Source organism: Haematobia irritans, chromosome 2, assembly GCF_050003625.1.
Source record: "Haematobia irritans isolate KBUSLIRL chromosome 2, ASM5000362v1, whole genome shotgun sequence".
In the NCBI taxonomy this organism is placed as follows: Eukaryota; Metazoa; Arthropoda; class Insecta; order Diptera; family Muscidae; genus Haematobia; species Haematobia irritans.
Genome location: NC_134398.1, coordinates 122,904,830 through 122,927,499, shown reverse-complemented (window position 1 = coordinate 122,927,499; position 22,670 = coordinate 122,904,830). Strand labels below are relative to the sequence as shown.

The window sequence follows — 22,670 nt, the reverse complement described above, 5'->3', positions numbered from 1 at the left end:
GTCTACTGGTGACTATAACTACTACGTAGCCCAGTGGATAGTGTGTTGGCTTACAAACTGTATGGGCCTCGGTTCGATTCTCCGCCCAGGCGAAAGGTAAAATTAAAAAAAAAAAATATAAAATTGAATAATTTCTTCAACATTATTTGTATTACAGAAAAAGGTGCCAAGAACTAAAAATTTCGTGGAAGTGAAAATTATGTGAGGGAATGATCACAATCTTCTTTGATGAAAATTCTTCCAAGCATATAATATTTTTGGGCTCAAAATGCTTCCAAACATATAATATGTTCACATAAAACAAACATATTAATATCTTTATTCAACCGTCGAACGGAACGGACGTGTTTTTCAATAGCGGATAAACTCATCGTAATAGGTACCTACTACGAATTTCAAGTGTGGTGGGATATTAAGCCACCATGCAGCGAAATTCCAAGTCATCCACTGGGTTGCTAACTTCAGGGCCCAGTGGACGGGTATCGACTGTAGTTATAAATCTGGGCAATGACCAAGAGTTAGGCCCAATTAGTCGACCTGTAGACGGGTCGACAGGTGGCGACACTCTGACAAGTCGAACTTTTTCTAAGGTAACGACATCAAAAGGAGGTAATCCCTCACGAAAGAGATTCAAGGAACGCAGAAATGCTTTGTTTATCCTAAAGAAGTTAGGATCAGTCGACCCAAGCACGCTGTCGGCTAAACAAAGCGATTCCTTAAAATGGGCTCAAGGAATTCTTGAGACTGGAAAAAGGGAACGATCGCCGGATGAGCTTCCATCCTCCAAAAGGGATCAAATATCGTTTGCCTCAGTTGCTAAAGATAGCCTTGTGATGGCTATCATTAATAAAGGAGCATTGGACGGTATGGTTCCAAAGCAAAAATGGGGGGAAATTGAGAATGCTTTGTCTGGCGTCTACTCACAGGTGCTGGAAAAGTTTCCCGGCCCAGATCCTCGACACCAAGAGGCTGGTTGGTATCAAGGACGATTTAAGCTAGTCGCATTTGAGGACCAGAGGTCTATAGAATGTTTTAAAGCTGCTCTGATACTAATTGGTGAAGTTTGGGAAGGAGCTGCTCTAGAGTTAGTCGAGAAGAAAGACATACCAGCTAGACCTAGAGCACATGCGTGGATACCTGCAAACCCTTCTGACCCTGAATCTATTTTAAATAGACTGAAACGATGCAATCCAGATCTTCCAACAGCTGATTGGAAGGTTGGCCGTTTGGATGAAGTGGATGGACCAAGACGGCATGCAGTGTTTATATTGAACACTCAGTCTTTGCCACATCTAGCAAAGTCCCAGGGCCGTGTATGTTATGGCTTTCATTATATCCAAATGAAGGTGTATAAAAACGATCAGCTAAAGGATTCAGAAATGGACAAGCCTCTGTCTGAATCAGAAGTAAGCGGATCCTCTTGCGAAGTCGAGAGAGATACCAAAGTTGAAGACATGGATAGATACCGTATGCGTGAGGAGGCTTCTATTGCCTCAGAACTCACCAAAGTCGAACCTATGGTTATTGCGAGAGTCACCGATATCTCTGAAGAGGACATTCTTGATGACTCGATTGAAACGGCTGATGTGACGGTTGTTGAAAATCTCGATGGTCCTACGGATCCTCCAGATAAATCTTCATCATTGTAAGGCTGCATGTGCTGCCTTAAAAGTTCTCCTGATGAAAGGGGACATAAACATAGTTCTTATTCAAGAACCATATGTTTATAGAAACAAAATATGTGAATTAAGTACTCCGGGGTTCAAACTATTGCAGTATACTGGTAATGATGTAATTCGAGCCTGTATAATTGCTAAAAACGAGCTTAACTTGTTTCTGCTTCCTTCAATGTGCAATGCAGACACTGTCGTTGCCAATTTAGAAATAGCCAAATGCAAATATTGGGTATCTTCGGTCTATATGGGACATGACAGGGAGATGCCTCCATGTGCCGTTAAGACCTTAGTTGAGGAGTCACTGAAAACAAAGACGAAACTCATTATGGGATGCGATGCGAATGCGCATCATAGTATATGGGGAAGTAGTGATACTAATGCAAGGGGAGAGTCGCTAATAGAGTTTATTTTGCGTACTAATCTGGTAGTTTGCAACAAGGGAGATGCCCCAACCTTTGTCACTAAAAACAGGCAAGAGGTTTTGGACATCACCTTGGCCTCGCAAGAACTGAATGAAATGATATCTGAGTGGCATGTTTTAAGTGAACACAGCTTCTCAGATCATCGCTACATCAGTTTCAAATTTGATGTTCACATCACCAAGACCATATTTTCGCCAAATGTTAGGAAAGCTGACTGGAATAGGTATAGGGAATCGTTCAATATGATGATACCGGAAATAACAGAGACAAATATGAGAAATGTGCAAGATATCGAACACGCAGTGGAGCGGATTACTAAGGCCTTCAACATCTCACTGAAAGCTGCATGCCCTAGAGGAAAGCCAAGGGGGAAACATCGACCACCATGGTGGTCTACGGAATTAAGTAATATGAGGAAATCCTGCAGGAAGCTCTTTAACAAGGCAAAGTCCACCAGAGCCCCTGAGGACTGGGACGCTTACAAGAGGAATCTGAGAGGATACAAGCGAGAACTGAGAAAGGCTCAGCATAACTCTTGGAATGACTACTGCAGCTGTATTGAGAATACGTCCGAGGCTTCCAGACTACGGAAGGTTCTAGCATCCACCAACTCCGCTCCAGGTTTCATTGAAACATCGGAGGGAAATTGGACAACGTCCAGTGAGGAGACGCTGGAGGTACTATTGGACACACATTTTCCTGGAAATCAGTCGGTTGAACCATGTACTGGCGGTGCCACAGTTGCTCAGCGGTCGTTTCCTGTCGAGGAAATTGTATCGGAAACTAGAATAAGATGGGCGCTAAATAGCTTTGGACCATTCAAATCCCCCGGACCTGATGGAATTACTCCGGCGGAGTTACAAGCTGTAACTGACAAAATTATCCCCTGGTTGTCAGTGATATACAAAGGATGTATCAACTTATCATATATCCCAGGAAAGTGGAGGGAAACAAAAGTCGTTTTCATACCTAAAGCGGGAAAAGCCTCTCACTCGAGGGCGAAGGATTTCCGACCAATCAGCTTATCCTCATTCCTACTTAAGACTCTGGAGAGGATGATAGATATTTATCTTAGAACTAGCATCGATTCAAGGTTGTTCTCGAAAGGACAGCATGCATACTCGAAGGGCAGGTCTACTGAGACCGCACTACATGAACTAGTCAGCTTTATTGAAAGCTCACTATCTGTCAAAGAATACACAATCGTAGCGTTTCTAGACATCGAAGGGGCGTTCAATAATGTCCATCCGAGCTCGATATTAAATGGACTGACAACTCTGAATGTTGATCCATGTATACTCAGGCTGTTAGACGAACTGCTAATGAAGAGACGTATTTCAGCCACACTAGGACAAGCAAACATACAAAGGTATGTGAACAGAGGCACTCCCCAAGGAGGAGTTCTATCACCTCTTCTTTGGAATGTTGCTATAAATAGCCTTCTGGTTACTCTAGAAAAAGAAAGGATAAAAGTGGTGGCATACGCAGATGATGTGGCTCTGGCAGTCAGGGGAAAATTCCCATCCACAATCAGAGATATTATTCAGAGGGCCCTCCGGATGACTGAGAAATGGGCGAAAGACAATGGTCTTGGGGTAAATCCTGCAAAGACAGAATTAGTCACGTACTGCAACGATCGCAAAACTCCCACGGTTAGGCCTATTTCCTTAGGGGGTATTGAAATTCCCTTTGGTGAATGTGCAAAATACCTTGGCGTTATTTTGGACAGGAAGCTGAACTTTAAGCTTAATATTGAAGAAAGGGCGAGGAAGGCAACTGTAGCTTTGTACTCGTGCAAAAAGGCAATAGGAAAAAAGTGGGGACTAAAACCAAAAATTGTGCATTGGCTATACACGGCAGTGGTTAGACCTATAATGCTATATGGTGTTGTAGTCTGGTGGCCGGCACTTCAGAAACCGACTTGTTTAGATAAAGTTCAGCGTATGGCGTGTTTGTGTATTTCAGGCGCATTCAGCAAGACAGGAACAAATTCCCTTAATGTCGTGCTGCATCTATTGCCTTTAGACATTTTGGCCAAACAGTCAGCTGCAACAACGGCTGTGCGGTTGCGCGAACTATCGCTGTGGTCCGAAAAAAGTTACGGTCACAGTTCTGTCCTCCAAATAATGCCAGATGTGCCTAACGTAGTGGATTACACTTTGGCGAGTCCACTTTTCGACAAAAAGTTTAAGACTCTAATCCCCAACAGTGAGGCGTGGTGCACACAGACCCCGGGGAATAAAGAATATGTAGATTTCTACACTGATGGCTCCAAATTGGATGGACAAGTGGGTTTCGGAGTATATTCTAATGATCTGGAACTTCGAATAGCGAAAAGATTACCTAATCACTGTAGTGTTTTTCAGGCTGAAATATTAGCAATAAGAGAGGTGGCGAATTGGCTGAGAAGTAATGTTCCAAAAAATGTGGGCATTAATATATACTCAGACAGTCAACCTGCAATAAAATCCTTGGACTCTGTGTTCCTCAACTCGAAAACGGTCATCGACTGCCGCAAATTTCTCAATGAGATGGCTGAGCAGTACAATATTCACCTAATATGGGTGCCTGGCCATAGGAACATACCGGGGAACTGCGAAGCGGATGAGTTGGCAAGGCTAGGGACTACCTTACATATTCCAGGGGAACTAGAATTTGTTGGTATGCCCCTAGCTACCTGCAAGCTCATGCTGCGTGAGAAGGCTGTTATGATGGCAAATGTTCGATGGGAGAATTGCAAGGGTTGTAACGACACCAAGCAAATATGGCCCCATTTCAACTTAAACCGCACACTAGATATGCTAATGTTCTCGAGACGTCAGATATCACTCCTGATATCTGCTATAACAGGTCGCTGCCTGATAGGCGATTTTGCAAAAACTATTGGCGCGAAGTATAATGACTATTGTATGAGCTGTCATGATGCGGAGGAAAAAGAATCAATTAAACACCTCTTGTGTGAGTGTCCTGCATTTTGTGTAAAGCGCAAGCAACTTTTAGGAGCATATAGCTTCAGATTACTGGCGGATCTGGAAAACGTTAACTTAAGCAGTCTGCTACTGTTTTTGGAACAATCTGGTTGGTTCAACAAAGAAAAATAATCAAGAAGGTTCAGCGGTTAAAACTAGAAGTGCCCATATGTAATAGGTACTTTTAGTTAATGTGGTATCACAATGGACTGAATAGTCTAAGTGAGCCTGAATCTTAATCGGGCTGCCACTTTAACCTAACCTAACATATTAATATTTCGGCAGTATCCAATAATATATGTGCTTCCTGCAAAATATGTTTGGAATATATGTTAAAGAAGCGATTTTTTTTGAGGGTGTAGAAAAGCGTTGGACTAAGTGTATTGAAGTTTCAGGAGATTATATTGAAAAAAAAAAATATTTTTGAAAAACTAACTACACGCTCACAAAAAATCGCTTCTGTAACATATACTCCCAAACATATTTTGCTTCAAGCATATATATTTTTGGGTATTGCCCAAACATTTATATGTTTGATCTCTTCCAATATATAATATGTTTGAAAGCATATTGGTTTAAACAATACATGTTTGGGTAGTCTAAGTTCCAAACATTTTGTATTTTTGCATCCAAATTCAATAATGTTGTCTTCCAAAAAACAATATGTTATTATGTGAACATATAATATGTTTGGAAGCATTATGCACCCAAAAATATTATATGCTTAAAAAAAATTCTCCCAAACAATATTGTGCTCAAAATTTTATTTATTTATTTATATATTTACAATCATAATGAATTATGAAAATAAACAGGTAATATAGGTGCTAACAACAAAGTTTTTTGACCTGAATGCTCAAAATTTTGTTTCTGCCTAATTGTATATTCCCCCACATCTTTCTCACTTCCACGAGATTTTTTAGTTCTTAGCACCTTTTTCTGTAATACAAACATTGTAGAAGAAATTATTCAATTGTATGATTTTTTTTATTTTAATTTTACCTTTTGCCGGACGGGGATTCGAACAGCGGACCACACAGTTTGTAAGGATCAAAGAAGTAGCTGATCAATTGCCCAAGGAAAAATAAAATGTTAATTTTGTAATAACTAGCAACAACCACCAACTTAATTCAATATCGCTCCCTGTTAAATAGCGCTCCAAGCTACTAAACACATATATTTTTATAGGCTATTTCTAAATTAATATATGTTTGCATCCAAGCATATTATATTTACAAACATTTTATGTCCCAAACATAATATGTTCTAACATATTAACATATATGTCCCAAACATGTTATGCTAGTTTATGAACATTATATGCTTGCACTCAAAAATATTGTGTTTAAAAATTTGTGTTCCAAACATATAATGTTTATAGCCAAACATATGAAAAACAGTCTTTTTCATCCGTGTATGTTATTCTCTTTCATTGATAGGTTAAGAAGTTTCCGAACCGCCCTCGTATTTAAGAAATTTTGCTGCAAGCAAACAAATGTTTAGAAACTTGAATTAACTATTTGGAGCCTTAAACAAAGATATGCTTAGGGTGAAACATAGCATGTTTGCACAGTACAAACATTTTTTTGTTTGAAAAAAAAAATCTGAAAATATATATATACTTGAAGCAGAAAGTGTTTGGGAGTATATGTTACAGAGGCTAACACAATTTTGGGAAAATCCGACTGTTTGGTTTTTACATTTGAACCTATCTAATCAATCTCGGCATTTTATCTAATTTTAGGTCATACCATCGTGAAATGTTAGTTAAAATTTCTTTAAAAAATTTTTGAAGCCATGAATAGGGTTTGGCATGTAAATGTCAAATCACTACAAATTTTACGAAAGGGAAAAACAATAAAAACTGGCTACTTACCGGATGATGACGATTGCGAATGACGCATGGTTGTCGCCATGGCAATTGAGTTGATTTCCGATTCAGGTGACCACATATTTTCGTTGTATCGTTGGTAGTCGTAGACGTTTCGTTTACACAAAACAATTCACTAACACATATGTTTAATTTTATATTTAAACACTAATATAACGGAACATAACATTGGAACATGTAGCAATAGTGTAGGTAGTTGTAGGTCTTCTACACAAAACACCTCAAACACAGGTGTTTAAGCATTTTTTAGCTTATATTTCTTATTTTTTTGACAAATAAACTTTAAAAACATTATTTTTTTCCTTGGGGGAGGAGGAGAAATTAGTTCGTTGCAATGGTTGCTGGGGTTACTCCAATAGTTAAGGCGAGGTTAAATTGCTTATCTTATTCTCGTTCATATTGGGCTATAGATTTTGAAATGGAGCATCAGTAACGATTAAATTATTTATAAATTTAATTGAAATGCAAATGACACAGCATACAAAAACACTTTACTGTTGTGCTAATCCTAGCACTTATTGTTGTTGTCATTGTATGTAGTTGAAGTTTTTATCCTTAGACACTCATTGCCCTCACTAACCTCAACCACCATGTACAAAATCGAAAGCAGGACATTTCTTCGAATAGGCATTGCAGTAAGGTAGAAGTGAAATTTTTTTCTACTGTTTGTGATTTTTATGTAGGCAATTTAAGCTAGAATACGAAAGAGATAAAAACCACAAACGAAGGTAGTTGTTATTTTTCCCATCTAGGAAAGGTAACAACATTTATAACAGAAAAAATCTTTAATCAAAGCTACAATAAATATAACTTTTTTATTGGAAAAATTTCTAATTTTTTTTATTATTTTCGAAAATTTCCACAACTTAATGAAATCTTAATTTTTTTAAGTATCTCTCAAACATTTTATGAACTAAAAGTGGGTATAAAGTTCATATATAAACATAAGTTCAATATAAACTAAAGCAAAATAAACTTTTCGTACGTATCCCACAAATAGAATTAATGAACTACTGTATGGTTAAAATGGCCATGATTACACACAAAAAAATTTTTTTCTGGTTCAATCACGAAATTAATTGATCCAATTAATTTTTTAATTGAAATGCCTTCAATCACAGAAATGATAGTATCAATTAAAAAATTAATTGAAGGTCAATTAAAAAATTAATTGATACTATTAATTTTTGTGATTGACTTTTGTTTCAATTAAAAAATTTGTTGAATCAATTAAATTTTTAATTGAATATTTTTTAAAACTCAATTAAAATTTTAATTGAAAAATTTTTCGTGAGTATCGCTCCATATTTTAGTATAGCCTCCATAAGAACGATTTCCCGATTTAACTCCTTGGGTTTCTAGAAACCGTAGTTTTTATCTGATTTGCCTGAAATTGTAAATATTCTGGTATTTTAGGCTCACAAAAACGTGTATCGGATTAAGTTTTTATCGGTCCATTTGGTAATGCCTCCATATAGACCGGCTTCACTTCTTGAGGGTGAACAACGAGAACAACATGGGATTAAGTTTTCCTGGTCTTGACAATGGTTTGGGAAAATACCAATATGTGGAGTACCATTAAGTTCAATTTTTGCACGGGTTAGTTTATAAAACAGTTCACTTTTTTCGGTGTAAGATCTGGCTATGTTAAAGTTCATGTCTGTACAGACAATGCCGCCTCAATTGGCGCATTGGAGGACAACATTGAAGCATTTATTCGTGAGAAATGCGGAAATGTTGATAAGAATATGGCAAAATTGAAAACGACGATGGACCACTTGTGGTACATGGTCGTACTATCGGACCGTACTATCGATTCAAATAAAGATTTAATGAATTTTTCTGAATTTTATGTGTTTCGTTTATGATAAAATTTCCTATACCTCTTAAAAAATCACCCTTTACCGTACTTTAATATATTCAATGATAAAAAAAGAATTCACCTTATGCGAGTCTTAGATATGATTTCCCACTATCTTCCTTACAACTTACATTTGTTGCATATGAATACAAATAAGTACCACAATGTTGTATAGGACGTGCCAAAATCAAGCAAATAAATTTCAATAGCTAATGAGGAGCAATCACGGATAGTTTCGTTTTCGTTCTTCTAGGTATGTCTAGCTATTTAAGAACACATTCGTATAAGCCATATCTGCAAACCAATTTGCCTATGCAGGGTTATCGAGTAAAATATGAGTGTCATATGTTTATGTGGTTCTTATGTGTGCCAGTATGCAATTATCTGCAGTATAGTATTCATACCGTAATAAGGTTGCCTTCAAATAAGGTGAGCCAACGTAAAATCCAAAGTAGAGGTGTGCACGTGAGTAATAGTTTACTCACGCTCACTCACGACTGAAAAATCATACTCACGCACACTCACGCACGATATTTTTTAGTAGGACTCACGCACGAAAACGTCGTGACTCACGAAAAATACCGTGACTCACGAAAAATATCGTGACTCACGAATAAATTTATTATTAATTTACCTTACCGAAGTGTCTGAAAACATGAGCATTATTAAAATCGAGAGTGTTATTAAACTCTTAACATCCTAGGTGTTACTAAAATTGTAATTGAATTTAACTCTTAAGCGTTTTATTTTCGTGAGTGTAATTCGTTACTCACGCACACTCACGAAGATACTATTTTCGTGACTCACGCTCACGCACGACATTTTGGTATTTTAATCACGCTCACGCACACCCACGCTGTTGTCATGAGCGTGACTCACGACTCACGCACGAATCACGAAAATGTTCGTCACGATAATTTCGTCACGACAATTTCGTGTCCCGTGCACACCTCTAATCCAAAGCTTGTATGAAATTCTATACTTCGTCCTTCTCACGTAGTGTACTACTACAAGAAAAAATTCATTACAATTGAGCCAACGATATTTTTTCATTAATATAGCGTAAAATTTTTATTAAGACAATGAAAATATTTATTAATATACCAGATGGTTCGTTTGTTCTCTTTTGTAACAAGTTCACCTTTTCCATAATTTTTATAGATTCTATCGGCTTTTTCCACGATTGGGGGATAATATACTTATATCTGGGGTTCCCTGTTTAATATTCGCTGTTATGTTCACACTAAGCGATCCACAGTTTATTTTTCTATTCCTTAGCATATGGACATTCCAGTCAGGGTACATACGTAGGTTAGGTTAGGTTAGGATAGGTGGCAGCCCGATGTATCAGGCTCACTTAGACTATTCAGTCCATTGTGATACCACTTTGGTGAACTTCTCTCTTAAATATCACTGAGTGCTGCCCGATTCCATGTTAAGCTCAATGACAAGGGACCTCCTTTTTATAGCAGAGTCCGAACGGCGTTCCACCATGCAGTGAAACCACTTAGAGAAGCTTTGAAACCCTCAGAAACGTCACCAGCATTACTGAGGTGGGATAATCCACCGCATTTTTGGTGTTCGGTCGAAGCAGGAATCGAACCCACGACCTTGTGTATGCAAGGCGGGCATGCTAACCATTGCACCACCGTGGCTCCCATGGTACATACGTAAGTACAATTGTACTGCAATGACCTATTTTGTCCAATAGAAATTATCTTGTTCACATCTTTTTGCTGGGTAGTTATAGTGGCAGCGCGTTAGTTTAGGGCAACTTAGACTATACAGTCGTAAACTTCTCTATGGTAGAATCTGGGATAAGACCCATGACCCTTTGTAGACATGGCGTTGGCTCCCAACATAAATGAACTAAAGGGGAAAATTGTACACAAAAGGAGCATAAAGATTTACTAAATTCGTATGTCCCACAAAATAGTACAGAATTTGTTAAAATTTATATGTGTACGACAAATGCATCTTCAAAAAAAAAAACAAGTATATACGGCCGTAAGTTCGGCCAGGCCGAAGCTTATGTACCCTCCATCATGGATTGCGTAGAAACTTCTTCTAAACACTGTCATCCACAATCGAATTACTTAAGTTGCCGTAACGCTTGCCGATGGCAAGGTATCTTAAAACCTCCTAACACCATCTTCTAAATTGTATGTAAGTCCATACGTTGTATATATTAAATCAAAAAAGATCGATCCAATACGTATATAATTCAGTTTGGCAAAGTAGACATAAAATTTTGACAAAATTTTCTACAGAAATAAAATTTTAACAAAATTTTCTATAGAAATAAAATTTTCACAAAATTTTCTATAGAAATAAAAATTTTGACAAAATATTCTATAGAAAGAAAATTTTGACAAAAATTTCTACAGAAATAAAATTTTAACAAAATTTGACAAAATTTTCTATAGAAATAAAATCTTGGTAGATTATTTGTGGCTCGAGTGGCAACCATGATTATGAAAATTTGAACAAAATTTTCTATAGAAATAAAATTTTGACAAAATTTTCTATAGAAATAAAATTTTGACAATGATGAAAATTTTATTATGAACCGAATAAAATTTTAACAAAATATTCTCTAGAAATAAAATTTTGACAAAATTTTCTATAGAAATAAAATTTTGGTAGATTATTTTTTGTTCTAGTGGCAACCATGATTATGAACCGATATGGACCAATTTTTGTGTGATTGGACCAATTTTGGTATGGTTGTTAGCAGGGCTGTGGAGCCGGAGTCGGAGTCTTGGAGTCGGAGTCTGAAGATTTTGCTGGAGTCGGAGTCGGAGTCGTAAAAATTTTGCTCGACTCCGACTCCGGCTAAACCAAATTTTTTAAAACACTTCACATTTTTGTAACTATGCAAGTTTTTACGCACATTAGTTTCCATTGCGTTATTCATTCGATCAATGTACAGCATGATTGTAAATGAAAATTAACTTCCAATTACGGCTATCTTTTTATGTTTCCTTGAATGTTAGACTAGCAGATGGGCTGGATCGATCCATTTTAATGCCCATATCAATTTATTTCAAATATTTCGAACAATCGAAATTATTTTTTTTTTAAATTTTATTTTAAGGCCATATACATATGTGGAATATTGACAGAAAATGTTTTCAAAGTTGTTTTTTATAGAAAATTTTGTCAAAATGTTTTTTCTATAAAAAATTTTGTCAACATTTTATTTCTATAGCAAATTTTGTCAAAATTTTATTTCTATAAAAAATTTATTCAAAATGTTATTACTATAGAAATATTTTTTTTCTATAGAAAATTTAGTCAAAATTTTATTTCTATAGGAAATTTTGTCAAAATTTTATGACTGTAGAAAGTTGTGTCAAAATTTTGTTTCTATAGAATATTTTGCAAAATTTTATTTCTATAGAAAATTTGGCCAAAATTTTATTTCTATAGAAAATTTTGCCAAAATTTTATAGTAATAGATTTTTTTATTAGAAAATTTGGCCAAAATTTTATTTCTATAGAAAATTTAGTCAAAATATTGTTTCTGTTGAATATTTTGCAGAATTTTATTTACTACACAAAAATTTTTCTAAAATTGTTTTTTTATTGATAATTTTTTCAAAATTTTATTTCTATAAGAAAAAATTGTCAAATTTTATTTCTATAACAAATTTTCTTAAATTTGTTTTACTGATACTCATTGATACTCACTGCTATAAAGTGTATTCAAAATTTTATTACTATAGAAATATTTTTTTCTATACAAAATGTAGTCTATAGAAAATTGAGTCAAAATTTTATTTCTATAGAATATTTTGCAAAATTTTATTTCTATAGAAAATTTTGCAAAATTGTGTTTGTTACGCAATTTTTGTTTTAAATTGTATTTCTGCTGATAACTTTTTCAAACTTTTATTTCTATAAAAAAATTTCCCAAATTTTATTTCTATAAAAATTTTATTCAAAATTTTATTTCTATATATTTGGTCAAAATTTGATTTCTATAGAAAATTTTGTCAAAATTGTATTTCTATAGAAAATTTAGTCAAAATTTTGTTTCTGTAGAAAATTTTGCAAAATTTTATTTACTAGACAACATTTTTTCCAAAATTGTATGCTCACTGATACTCACTGCTAAGTCGAAAACTTGTAGAAATGACTCAAATTTTAAAATTTTTCAATGAATGAATCATAAATGCATTTTTGCGAAATTGTCTAAACAATTATAAATATTTCCCAAATATTGCCCGAGATTTTGTAGAAGTCTGATTTAAGATTTTATCAAAATGTAGATCTAAATACAAAATTGTGCAGAGTATATTATAATCGGCCCGCCCGACTTTAGACTTTCCATGCAATTTTATTTTTTGTTAAAATTGTGTTACGTCCCAAAACTTTAGATTTAAATTTTAAGTACATAGATTTTGTAGAAGTATATACAATTGTGTCTAAATCGATTCAGATTCAAATTCATGCATATGGGAATATAAACCTTTATATAGCTCGCAACAAATTTAAAGGATTTGAGATAGTATCAATAATTGTGGTCCACCAATACATATACTGTTGGTATCTACTCATATTATGATGGGTACTTATATCATTATTTTATTTATTACACATTGCCCTAAATTTGAAATATACAGTTCAATTGGCATCTAATGTGAAATTAAGACCTTTTTTGCACACATAAATAAATACGATACTTTATATCGATTCACTTAGGGTACCCCCACAATAGAACTACAAATTAGTGGTATTATAATGAGATTTAGTTATATTACACGGAGTCGACTCCGGAGTCGGAGTCGGAGTCGAGCAAAATTGGCTCGACTCCACAGCCCTGGTTGTTAGCGACCATATACTAACACCACGTTCCTAATTTGAACCGGATTGGATGAATTTTTCTCCTCCAAGAGGCTCCGGAGGTCAAATCTGGAGAACGTTTTGTATGGGGGCTATATATAATTATGGACCGATATGGACCAATTCGGGCACGGTTGTTAAAGATCATATACTAACACCATGTTCCAAATTACAACCGGCTTGGATGAAATTTGCTTCTCTTTGAGGCTCCGCAAGCCAAATCTGGGGATCGGTTTATATGGGGGTTATATATAATTATGGACCGATATGGACCAATTTTTGCATGGTTGTTAGAGACCATATACCAAAATCATGTACCAAATTTCAGCCGGATCGGATGAAATATGCTTCTCTTAGAGGCTCCACAAGCCAAATCTGAGGATCGGTTTATATGGGGGCTATATATAATTAAGGACCGATATGGACCAATTTTTGCATGGTTGTTAGAGACCATATACCAAAATCATGTACCAAATTTCAGCCGGATCGGATGAAATTTTCTTCTCTTTGAGGCTCCTCAAGCCAAATCTGGGGATCGGTTTATATGGTGGCTATATATAATAATGGACCGATGTGGACCAATTTTTGCGTGGTTGTTAGAGACCATATACCAACACCATGTACCAAATTTCAGCAGGATCGGATGAAATTTTCTTTGCAAATCTGGGGATCGGTTTATATGGGGGCTATATATAATTATGGACCGATGTGGACCAATTTTTGCATGGTTGTTAGAGACCATATACCAACACCATGTACCAAATTTCAGCCGGATCGGATGAAATATGCTTCTGCTAGAGGCTCCACAAGCCAAATCTGAGGGTCCCTTTATATGGGGGCTATACGTAAACGTGGACCGATATGGCCCATTTTCAATACCATCCGACCTACATCGATAACAACTACTTGTGCCAAGTTTCAAGTCGATAGCTTGTTTCGTTCGGAAGTTAGCGTGATTTCAACAGACGGACGGACGGACGGACGGACATGCTTAGATCGACTCAGAATTTCACCACGACCCAGAACATATATACTTTATGGGGTCATAGAGCAATATTTCGATGTGTTACAAACGGAATGACAAAGTTAATATACCCCCATCCTATGATGGAGGGTATAAAAATCGCCTCTGCAACATATACTACCAAACACATTCTGCTTTAAGCATATATATTTTCAGGATTAGTCCAATTAAAATATTGTTTGTATTGTTCAAACATATTATGTTTCACCTTAGGTATACACTGGTAGAAAAAACTTTTAATCAAATTTTCTTTGCGTGCATATATTTTTTTACGCCAACTGATTACATTCATTTTTATACCCTCCACCATAGGATGGGGGTATATTAACTTTGTCATTCCGTTTGTAACACATCGAAATATTACTCTAAGACCCCATAAAGTATATATATTCTGGGTCGTGGCGAAATTCTGAGTCGATCTGAGCATGTCCGTCCGTCCGTCCGTCTGTTGAAATCACGCTAACTTCCGAACGAAACAAGCTATCGACTTGAAACTTGGCACAAGTAGTTGTTATTGATGTAGGTCGGATGGTATTGCAAATGGGCCATATCGGTCCACTTTTACGCATAGCCCCCATATAAACGGACCCCCAAATTTGGCTTACGATTGCTCTAAGAGAAGCAAATTTCATCCGATCCGGCTGAAATTTGGTACATAGTGTTAGTATATGGTTTTAACAACCATACAAAAATTGGTCCATATCGGTCCACTTTTACATATAGCCCCCATATAAACGGACCCCCAAATTTGGCTTGCGATTGATCTAAGAGAAGCAAATTTCATCCGATCAGGCTAAAATTTGGTATATGGTCTCTAACAACCATGCAAAAATTGGTCCATATCGGTCCATAATTACATATAGCCCCCATATAAACCGATCCCCCGATTTGGCTTGCGGAGCCTCTAAGAGAACCAACTTTCATCCGATCCGGCTGAAATTTGGTACATGGTGTTAGTATATGGTCTGTAACATCCATGCAAAAATTGCTATACATCGGTCCATAATTATATATAGCCCCCATATAAACCGATCCCCGATTTGGCTTGCGGAGCCTCTAAGAGAAGCAAATTTCATCCGATCCGGCTGAAATTTGGTACATGGTGTTGGTATGTGTTCTCTAATGACCATGCAGAAATTGGTCCATATCGGCCCATAATTATATATAGCCCCCATATAATTCGATCCCCAGTTTTGTCCTCCGGAGCCTCTTGGAGGAGCAAAAGTCATCCGATCCGGTTGAAATTTGGAACATGGTGTTAGAATGTGGTCTCTAACAAACACGCACGAATTTGTCTATGTCGGTCCATAATTATCTATAGCCCCCATATAAACCGTTCCCCAGATTTGATCTCCGGAGCCTCTTGGAGGAGCAAAATTCATCCGATCCGGTTGAAATGTTAGTATAAGGCCGCTAATAACCATGCCAAAATTGGTCCATATCGGTCTATAGTTATATATAGCTTATCCCCAATCACACAAAAATTGGTTCATATCGGTTCATAATCATGGTTGCCACTCGAGCCAAAAATAATCTACCAAAATTTTATTTTTATAGAAAACATTTTCAAAATGTTATTTCTATAGAAAATTTTGTCAAAATTTTATTTCTATAGAAAATTTTGTCAAGATTTTATTTCTATAGGAATTTTTTTCCAAATTTTATTTCTATAGAAATTTTTTTCCAAATTTTACTTCTATAGAAAATGTTGTCAAAATTTTATTTCTATAGAAACTTTAATCTTAATTATATACGTATTTAATCGGCCTTTTTTAGGTTAATATATACCACGTATGGACTGTGTGGTATATATTACGGTGTTAGGAAGTTTTAAGATACTTTGCCATCGGCAAGTGTTACCGTCTTCAGTAGAAGTTTCTACGCAATCCATGGTGGAGGGTACATAAGCTTCGGCCTGGCCGAACTTACGGCCGTATATACTTGTTTAACAATCCCTCCGTATACCATAACAACGCGATTCCAACTAAAAAACAACCCACGCGCAAATATATCGATTACATCGATGACAAGTATCGATTACAGATAGATAAAAGAAATATAGGAAAATTTCCTATATTTTTACAAGAGTGTCTCCTTAAGTTTTAAAAGGATTCAATACTTCTTAGTACGAATGAACTAAAATATTTTTCTATGCCAAATGTTATTCGTATGTATGATAAGGTTTCTATAATAAAGGAAGTCAGAATTATCATTTTATAAGAAATTTTACTAAATTTGAGGAAACTTGGTTTTAGTTCATATTTTGTTTATTTTTACGAATGCTTTGTTATCGGTGAATAAAGTTTTCTTGTTCAGTAGTAAATTCTTATACTCAGCGAAGAAAACAGTATTAGTAAAATTCCATGCCTTATTCTAGTTTATGAACTATTCCTAACTGCTTTCATTTTAGGATTTTTTTTCTGAAGCATGTACATTTTATTATTTTAAACAAAAATTGAACTTAATGGAAATAAATTGGCTAAACTAAATTGATGAACATTTTTTTCCTTTAGTTCCGAAGGCACTTTTTTCTAGGTGTAATGACGATTTCCATCCTAGTTAGAATTGGTCGCCAAGTAAACCACAAATAGTTAATTTATGTCTCTTCTAAGGTTACTCCGAATAGCGTTGTTTTTTTGTTGTTTTTTTTTTTAATTTCCAAATCCCATTCCCTACTTTGTTTAAGAAGCAATATTCCTTTGTGGCCCAATTTAAATTTTCAAATTATCATAGTTTCAAAATTTATTTACATCTGGCGAGACAAAAACACTTGATAATATTTTTTATTACTTTCAAAATAAATGTCTGAGCCAAAGACCAAATTCACACATTCGTTTAAATGGCCCACAAATTCATAAAGTTCTTCATCCCACGCCCCCTTGCACCTAATCAAAGCGAATGACAGTTAGAGAAACTCATAATACCAGAGACTAACATATACGAGTATATGGCGTGTTTGTTAACGTTTAAATAGATCCAAGATATGCAGATAATATCATCTCATAATTAAAATTCATGCCATGAAATGACGTGCGAAAAATATTCACAATCATAATGGAATTTTATTAAATATCCTCCACCTCCCACTATCTCTCTCCCTAGTCTCTATTCAAAGCCTACTCCAATTAGAGCATAATTCAAAAGTCAAACCGGTATTGACTCCTTGATGCCAGATCCTCAGGAGCCTATCACCTGACAATGACATTTAAATGGAATTGTTTTATTGCCTCTATGTGTATGAGTATGTATTTGTCTGTCTGTCTGTCTGTCTGTCCTTTTTCTTGTCCGTCCATCCACTTGGGTGAGATATATGGTTGGAATTCGTTTCTGGTGTCCGTGTTAATGTGAATTATTTAAGTGCAGATGTGTTTATAGTTTACACGTGTAGGCACTTTATTATAACTCCGTACATAGCACCTATCCACATTCACATGCACACACACACCTACAAAGCATGCTTGTTCCAACAATCATTAAAGAACATCTATTCACATGGTGGGATCCTGTGAAACATGTCCCACAGCCAAACATTATGTCAATTTCATATTTTCTACTTGTCATATGTGAATGGGAAGCCAGTAGTTTATCACAGAGCAACGAATGGCCGGACATGTTAACTTTTGTACAGATGTCCCATGATAACTTACGAGTAGTAGAAACATTGTAAAACAAAACCATGTTGTCAACTTACATTACTCCTGAATGCTTACATGATTGTAACTTTTGAACAGTGAATTGGGGATGACAAAAAAAGCAATTTCACACCAAATAAAAAGCAAGGAAAGTCTTAAATCGGGCGGGGCCGATCTACACTTTCGATACCATCCAAAATCCTTCAAATTTGTTGGGCGCTAATATAAAGGTTTATGATCCCATATACATATATTTAAATCTGACCCGATCTAGACAAAATTTGTTAGACTTCTATAAAATCTCTAGACTTAAAATTTAAGTCGGCTAATGCATTGCGCTGAAAAAAACATCTACGTGATATTAAAGATTGCGCAACCTACATTTTAGGATATGCAATTATTAAGCACACTTTTTTTAAATAAAGAAATATTTATTTAAATAAACTTTTTGTGAGTGTGCGTGCAACATAATGTTAGAAAAAATATGGGAAATATTTAAATCTAAAGAAATTTTTAAGCAACTTCGCATAAGTGCATTTATATCTTTTATCAGTCGATACACGTTCACAAAAAATCGCTTCTGTAACATATACTCCCAAACATAGTTTGCTTCAAGCATATACATTTTTGGCTATTGCCCAAACATTTATATGTTTGATCTCTTCCAATATATAATATGTTTGAAAGCATATTGGTCTAAACAATATATGTTTGGGTAGTCTAAGTTCCAAACATTTTGTATTTTTCCATCCAAATTCAATAATGTTGTCTTCCAAAAGACAATATGTTATTATGTGAACATATAATATGTTTGGAAGCATTTTGCACCCAAAAATATTATATGCTTAAAAAAAATTCTCCCAAACAATATTGTGCTCAAAATTTTATTTATTTATTTATATATTTACAATCATAATGAATTATGAAAATAAACAGGTAATATAGGTGCTAACAACATAGGTTTTCGACCTGAATGCTCAAAATTTTGTTTCTGCCCAATTGTATATTCCCCCACATCTTTCTCACTTCCACGAGATTTTTTAGTTCAATTGTATGATTTTTTTTATTTTAATTTTACCTTTTGCCGGACGGGGATTCGAACAGCGGACCACACAGTTTGTAAGGATCAAAGAAGTAGCTGATCAATTGCCCAAGGAAAAATAAAATGTTAATGTTATTAACAAGCAACAACCACCAACTTAATTCAATATCGCTCCCTGTTAAATAGCGCTCCAAGCTACTAAACACATATATGTTTATAGGCTATTTCTAAATTAATATATGTTTGCATCCAAGCATATTATATTTACAAACATTTTATGTCCCAAACATAATATGTTCTAACATATAAACATATATGTCCCAAACATGTTATGCTAGTTTATGAACATTATATGCTTGCACTCAAAAATATTGTGTTTAAAAATTTGTTTTCCAAACATATAATGTTTATAGCCAAACATATGAAAAACAGTCTTTTTCATCCGTGTAGACATGTATTAGAGGTATAGAAAACTTTAAGTAATTTTTACTGTGGAACAGGAATACAAGTGCTTTAGGATTTGTAATCAGAATCCAAAAGTCGACCATTTCAAAATTTTAAAAATTATATTTTCGTCTATTGGACTTTTGCCAAAATAAACTTTGTTATTTTTTCCAAATACGTAAGACCAATTTTTCACTAGGGACTTTTTCAAAATTTGGAAAAATAAATTTTTTGACTTTTTTTTTTATACCCTCCACCGTAGGATGGGGGTATATTAACTTTGTCATTCCGTTTATAACACATTGCTCTAAGACCCCATAAAGTATATATACGGGGTCGTGGTGAAATTCTGAGTCGATCTGAGCATGTCCGTCCGTCCGTCTGTTGAAATAACGCTAACTTCCGAACGAAACAAGCTATCGACTTGAAACTTGGCACAAGTAGTTGTTATTGATGTAGGTCGGATGGTATTGCAAATGGGCCATATCGGTCCACTTTTACGTATAGCCCCCATATAAACAGACCCCCAAATTTGGCTTGCGAATCCTCTAAGAGAAGCAAATTTCATCCGATCCGACTGAAATTTGGTACATGGTGTTAGTATATGGTCTCTAACAACCATGCAGAAATTGGTCCATATCGGTCCATAATTACATATAGCCCCCATATAAACCAACCCCCGATTTAGCGTGCGGAGCCTCTAAGAGAAGCAAATTTCATCCGACCCGGTTGAAATTTGGTATATGGTGTTAGTACATGGTCTCTAATGACCATGCAAAAATTGGTCTAAATCGGTCAATAATTATATATTGGCCCCATAAAAACCGATCCCCAGATTTGACCTCTGAATCTGGACCCTTGGAAGCACAAAATGCATCCGATACGGTTGAAATTTGGTACGTGATGTCAGTATATGGTATCCAGTAACCATGCAGCCCATAATTATATATAGCCCCCATATAAACCGATCCCCAGATTTGACCTACTGTGCCTTTTGGAGAAACAAAATTCATCCGATCTGGTTGAAATTTGGTACGTGGTGGTAGTATATGATATTTAATAGCCATGCCGAAAGTGGTCCATATCAGTCCATAATCATATATGGCCCCATATAAACCGATCCCGAGATTTGGTTTTGGAGCATCTTGGAGGAACAAATTTCATCCGAGTTGAAATTTGGTACATTGTGCTAGTGTATGGCCGTTAACAACCATGCCTTACTAGGTCCATATTGGTCTATAGTTATATATAGCCCTCAGATAAATCGATCCCCAATCACACAAAAATTGGTCCATATCAAGTTCATAATTCTATATAGCCCCCATATAAGCGACCCCCATATTTCAATTTCTATGTCGATTCGTAATTATTTGTAGACTTACCTATACATAACTTTTTTGTCTAATATATACCACGTATGGACTAACTCACATTTTAGAAAACGATGTTAAGAAGTTTTAAGATACCACAACCCAAGTAATTCGATTTTGGATGACAGTCTTTCGTAGAAGTTTCTACGCAATCCATGGTGGAGGGTAGATAAGATTCGGCCTGGCCGAACTTACGGCCGTATATACTTTTTTTTCAAAATTTAAAAAAAAAATTACATTCGCCTTTAGTGATTATTGAAAAATAAACTTTTGACGTCGCGAATTCGATTTGCTTACTTTCCAGCTACCATCATATTCTCCTTTCAATACAAGGTTAGGTTAGGTTAGGTTAAAGTGGCAGCCCGATTAAGATTCAGGCTCACTTAGACTATTCAGTCCATTGTGATACCACATTAACTAAAAGTACCTATTACATATGGGCACTTCTAGTTTTAACCGCTGAACCTTCTTGATTATTTTTCTTTGTTGAACCAACCAGATTGTTCCAAAAATATTAGCAGACTGCTTAAGTTAACGTTTTCCAGATCCGCCAGTAATCTGAAGCTATATGCTCCTAAAAGTTGCTTGCGCTTTACACAAAATGCAGGACACTCACACAAGAGGTGTTTAATTGATTCTTTTTCCTCCGCATCATGACAGCTCATACAATAGTCATTATACTTCGCGCCAATAGTTTTTGCAAAATCTCCTATCAGGCAGCGACCCGTTATAGCAGATATCAGGAGTGATATCTGACGTCTCGAGAACATTAGCATATCTAGTGTGCGGTTTAAGTTGAAATGGGGCCATATTTGCTTGGTGTCGTTACAACCCTTGCAATTCGCCCATCGAACATTTGCCATCATAACAGCCTTCTCACGCAGCATGAGCTTGCAGGTAGCTAGGGGCATACCAACAAATTCTAGTTCCCCTGGAATATGTAAGGTAGTCCCTAGCCTTGCCAACTCATCCGCTTCGCAGTTCCCCGGTATGTTCCTATGGCCAGGCACCCATATTAGGTGAATATTGTACTGCTCAGCCATCTCATTGAGAGATTTGCGGCAATCGATGGCCGTTTTCGAGTTGAGGAACACAGAGTCCAAGGATTTTATTGCAGGTTGACTGTCTGAGTATATATTAATGCCCACATTTTTTGGAACATTACTTCTCAGCCAATTCGCCACCTCTCTTATTGCTAATATTTCAGCCTGAAAAACACTACAGTGATCAGGTAATCTTTTCGCTATTCGAAGTTCCAGATCTTTAGAATATACTCCGAAACCCACTTGGCCATCCAATTTGGAGCCATCAGTGTAGAAATCTATATATCTTTTATTCCCCGGGGTCCGTGTACACCACGCCTCACTGTTGGGAATTAGAGTCTCAAACTTTTTGTCGAAAAGTGGGCTCGCCAAAGTGTAATCCACTACGTTAGGCACATCTGGCATTATTTTGAGGACCGAACTGTGACCGTAACTTTTTTCCGACCAC

The 22,670-nt window shown here is 35.9% G+C and overlaps 1 protein-coding gene across 3 annotated transcripts in view; it reads right to left on the bottom strand.

Annotated features, from left to right (window-relative positions):
• The window catches only part of LOC142226186 (apoptosis-resistant E3 ubiquitin protein ligase 1), a 157,177-nt gene that overhangs the window by 88,748 nt on the left and 45,759 nt on the right, over nt 1-22,670 (bottom strand). Inside the window, exon 2 of one of the 3 annotated variants that reach the window (XM_075296075.1) lies at nt 6,944-7,362. The exons of the other annotated variants lie outside the window; for them this stretch is intronic. Within the exon in view, the coding sequence (XP_075152190.1) occupies nt 6,944-7,019 (76 nt within the window). The 5' untranslated portion in view covers nt 7,020-7,362. The remainder of the gene's footprint in view (nt 1-6,943; nt 7,363-22,670) is intronic. 3 annotated transcript variants of the gene reach the window in all.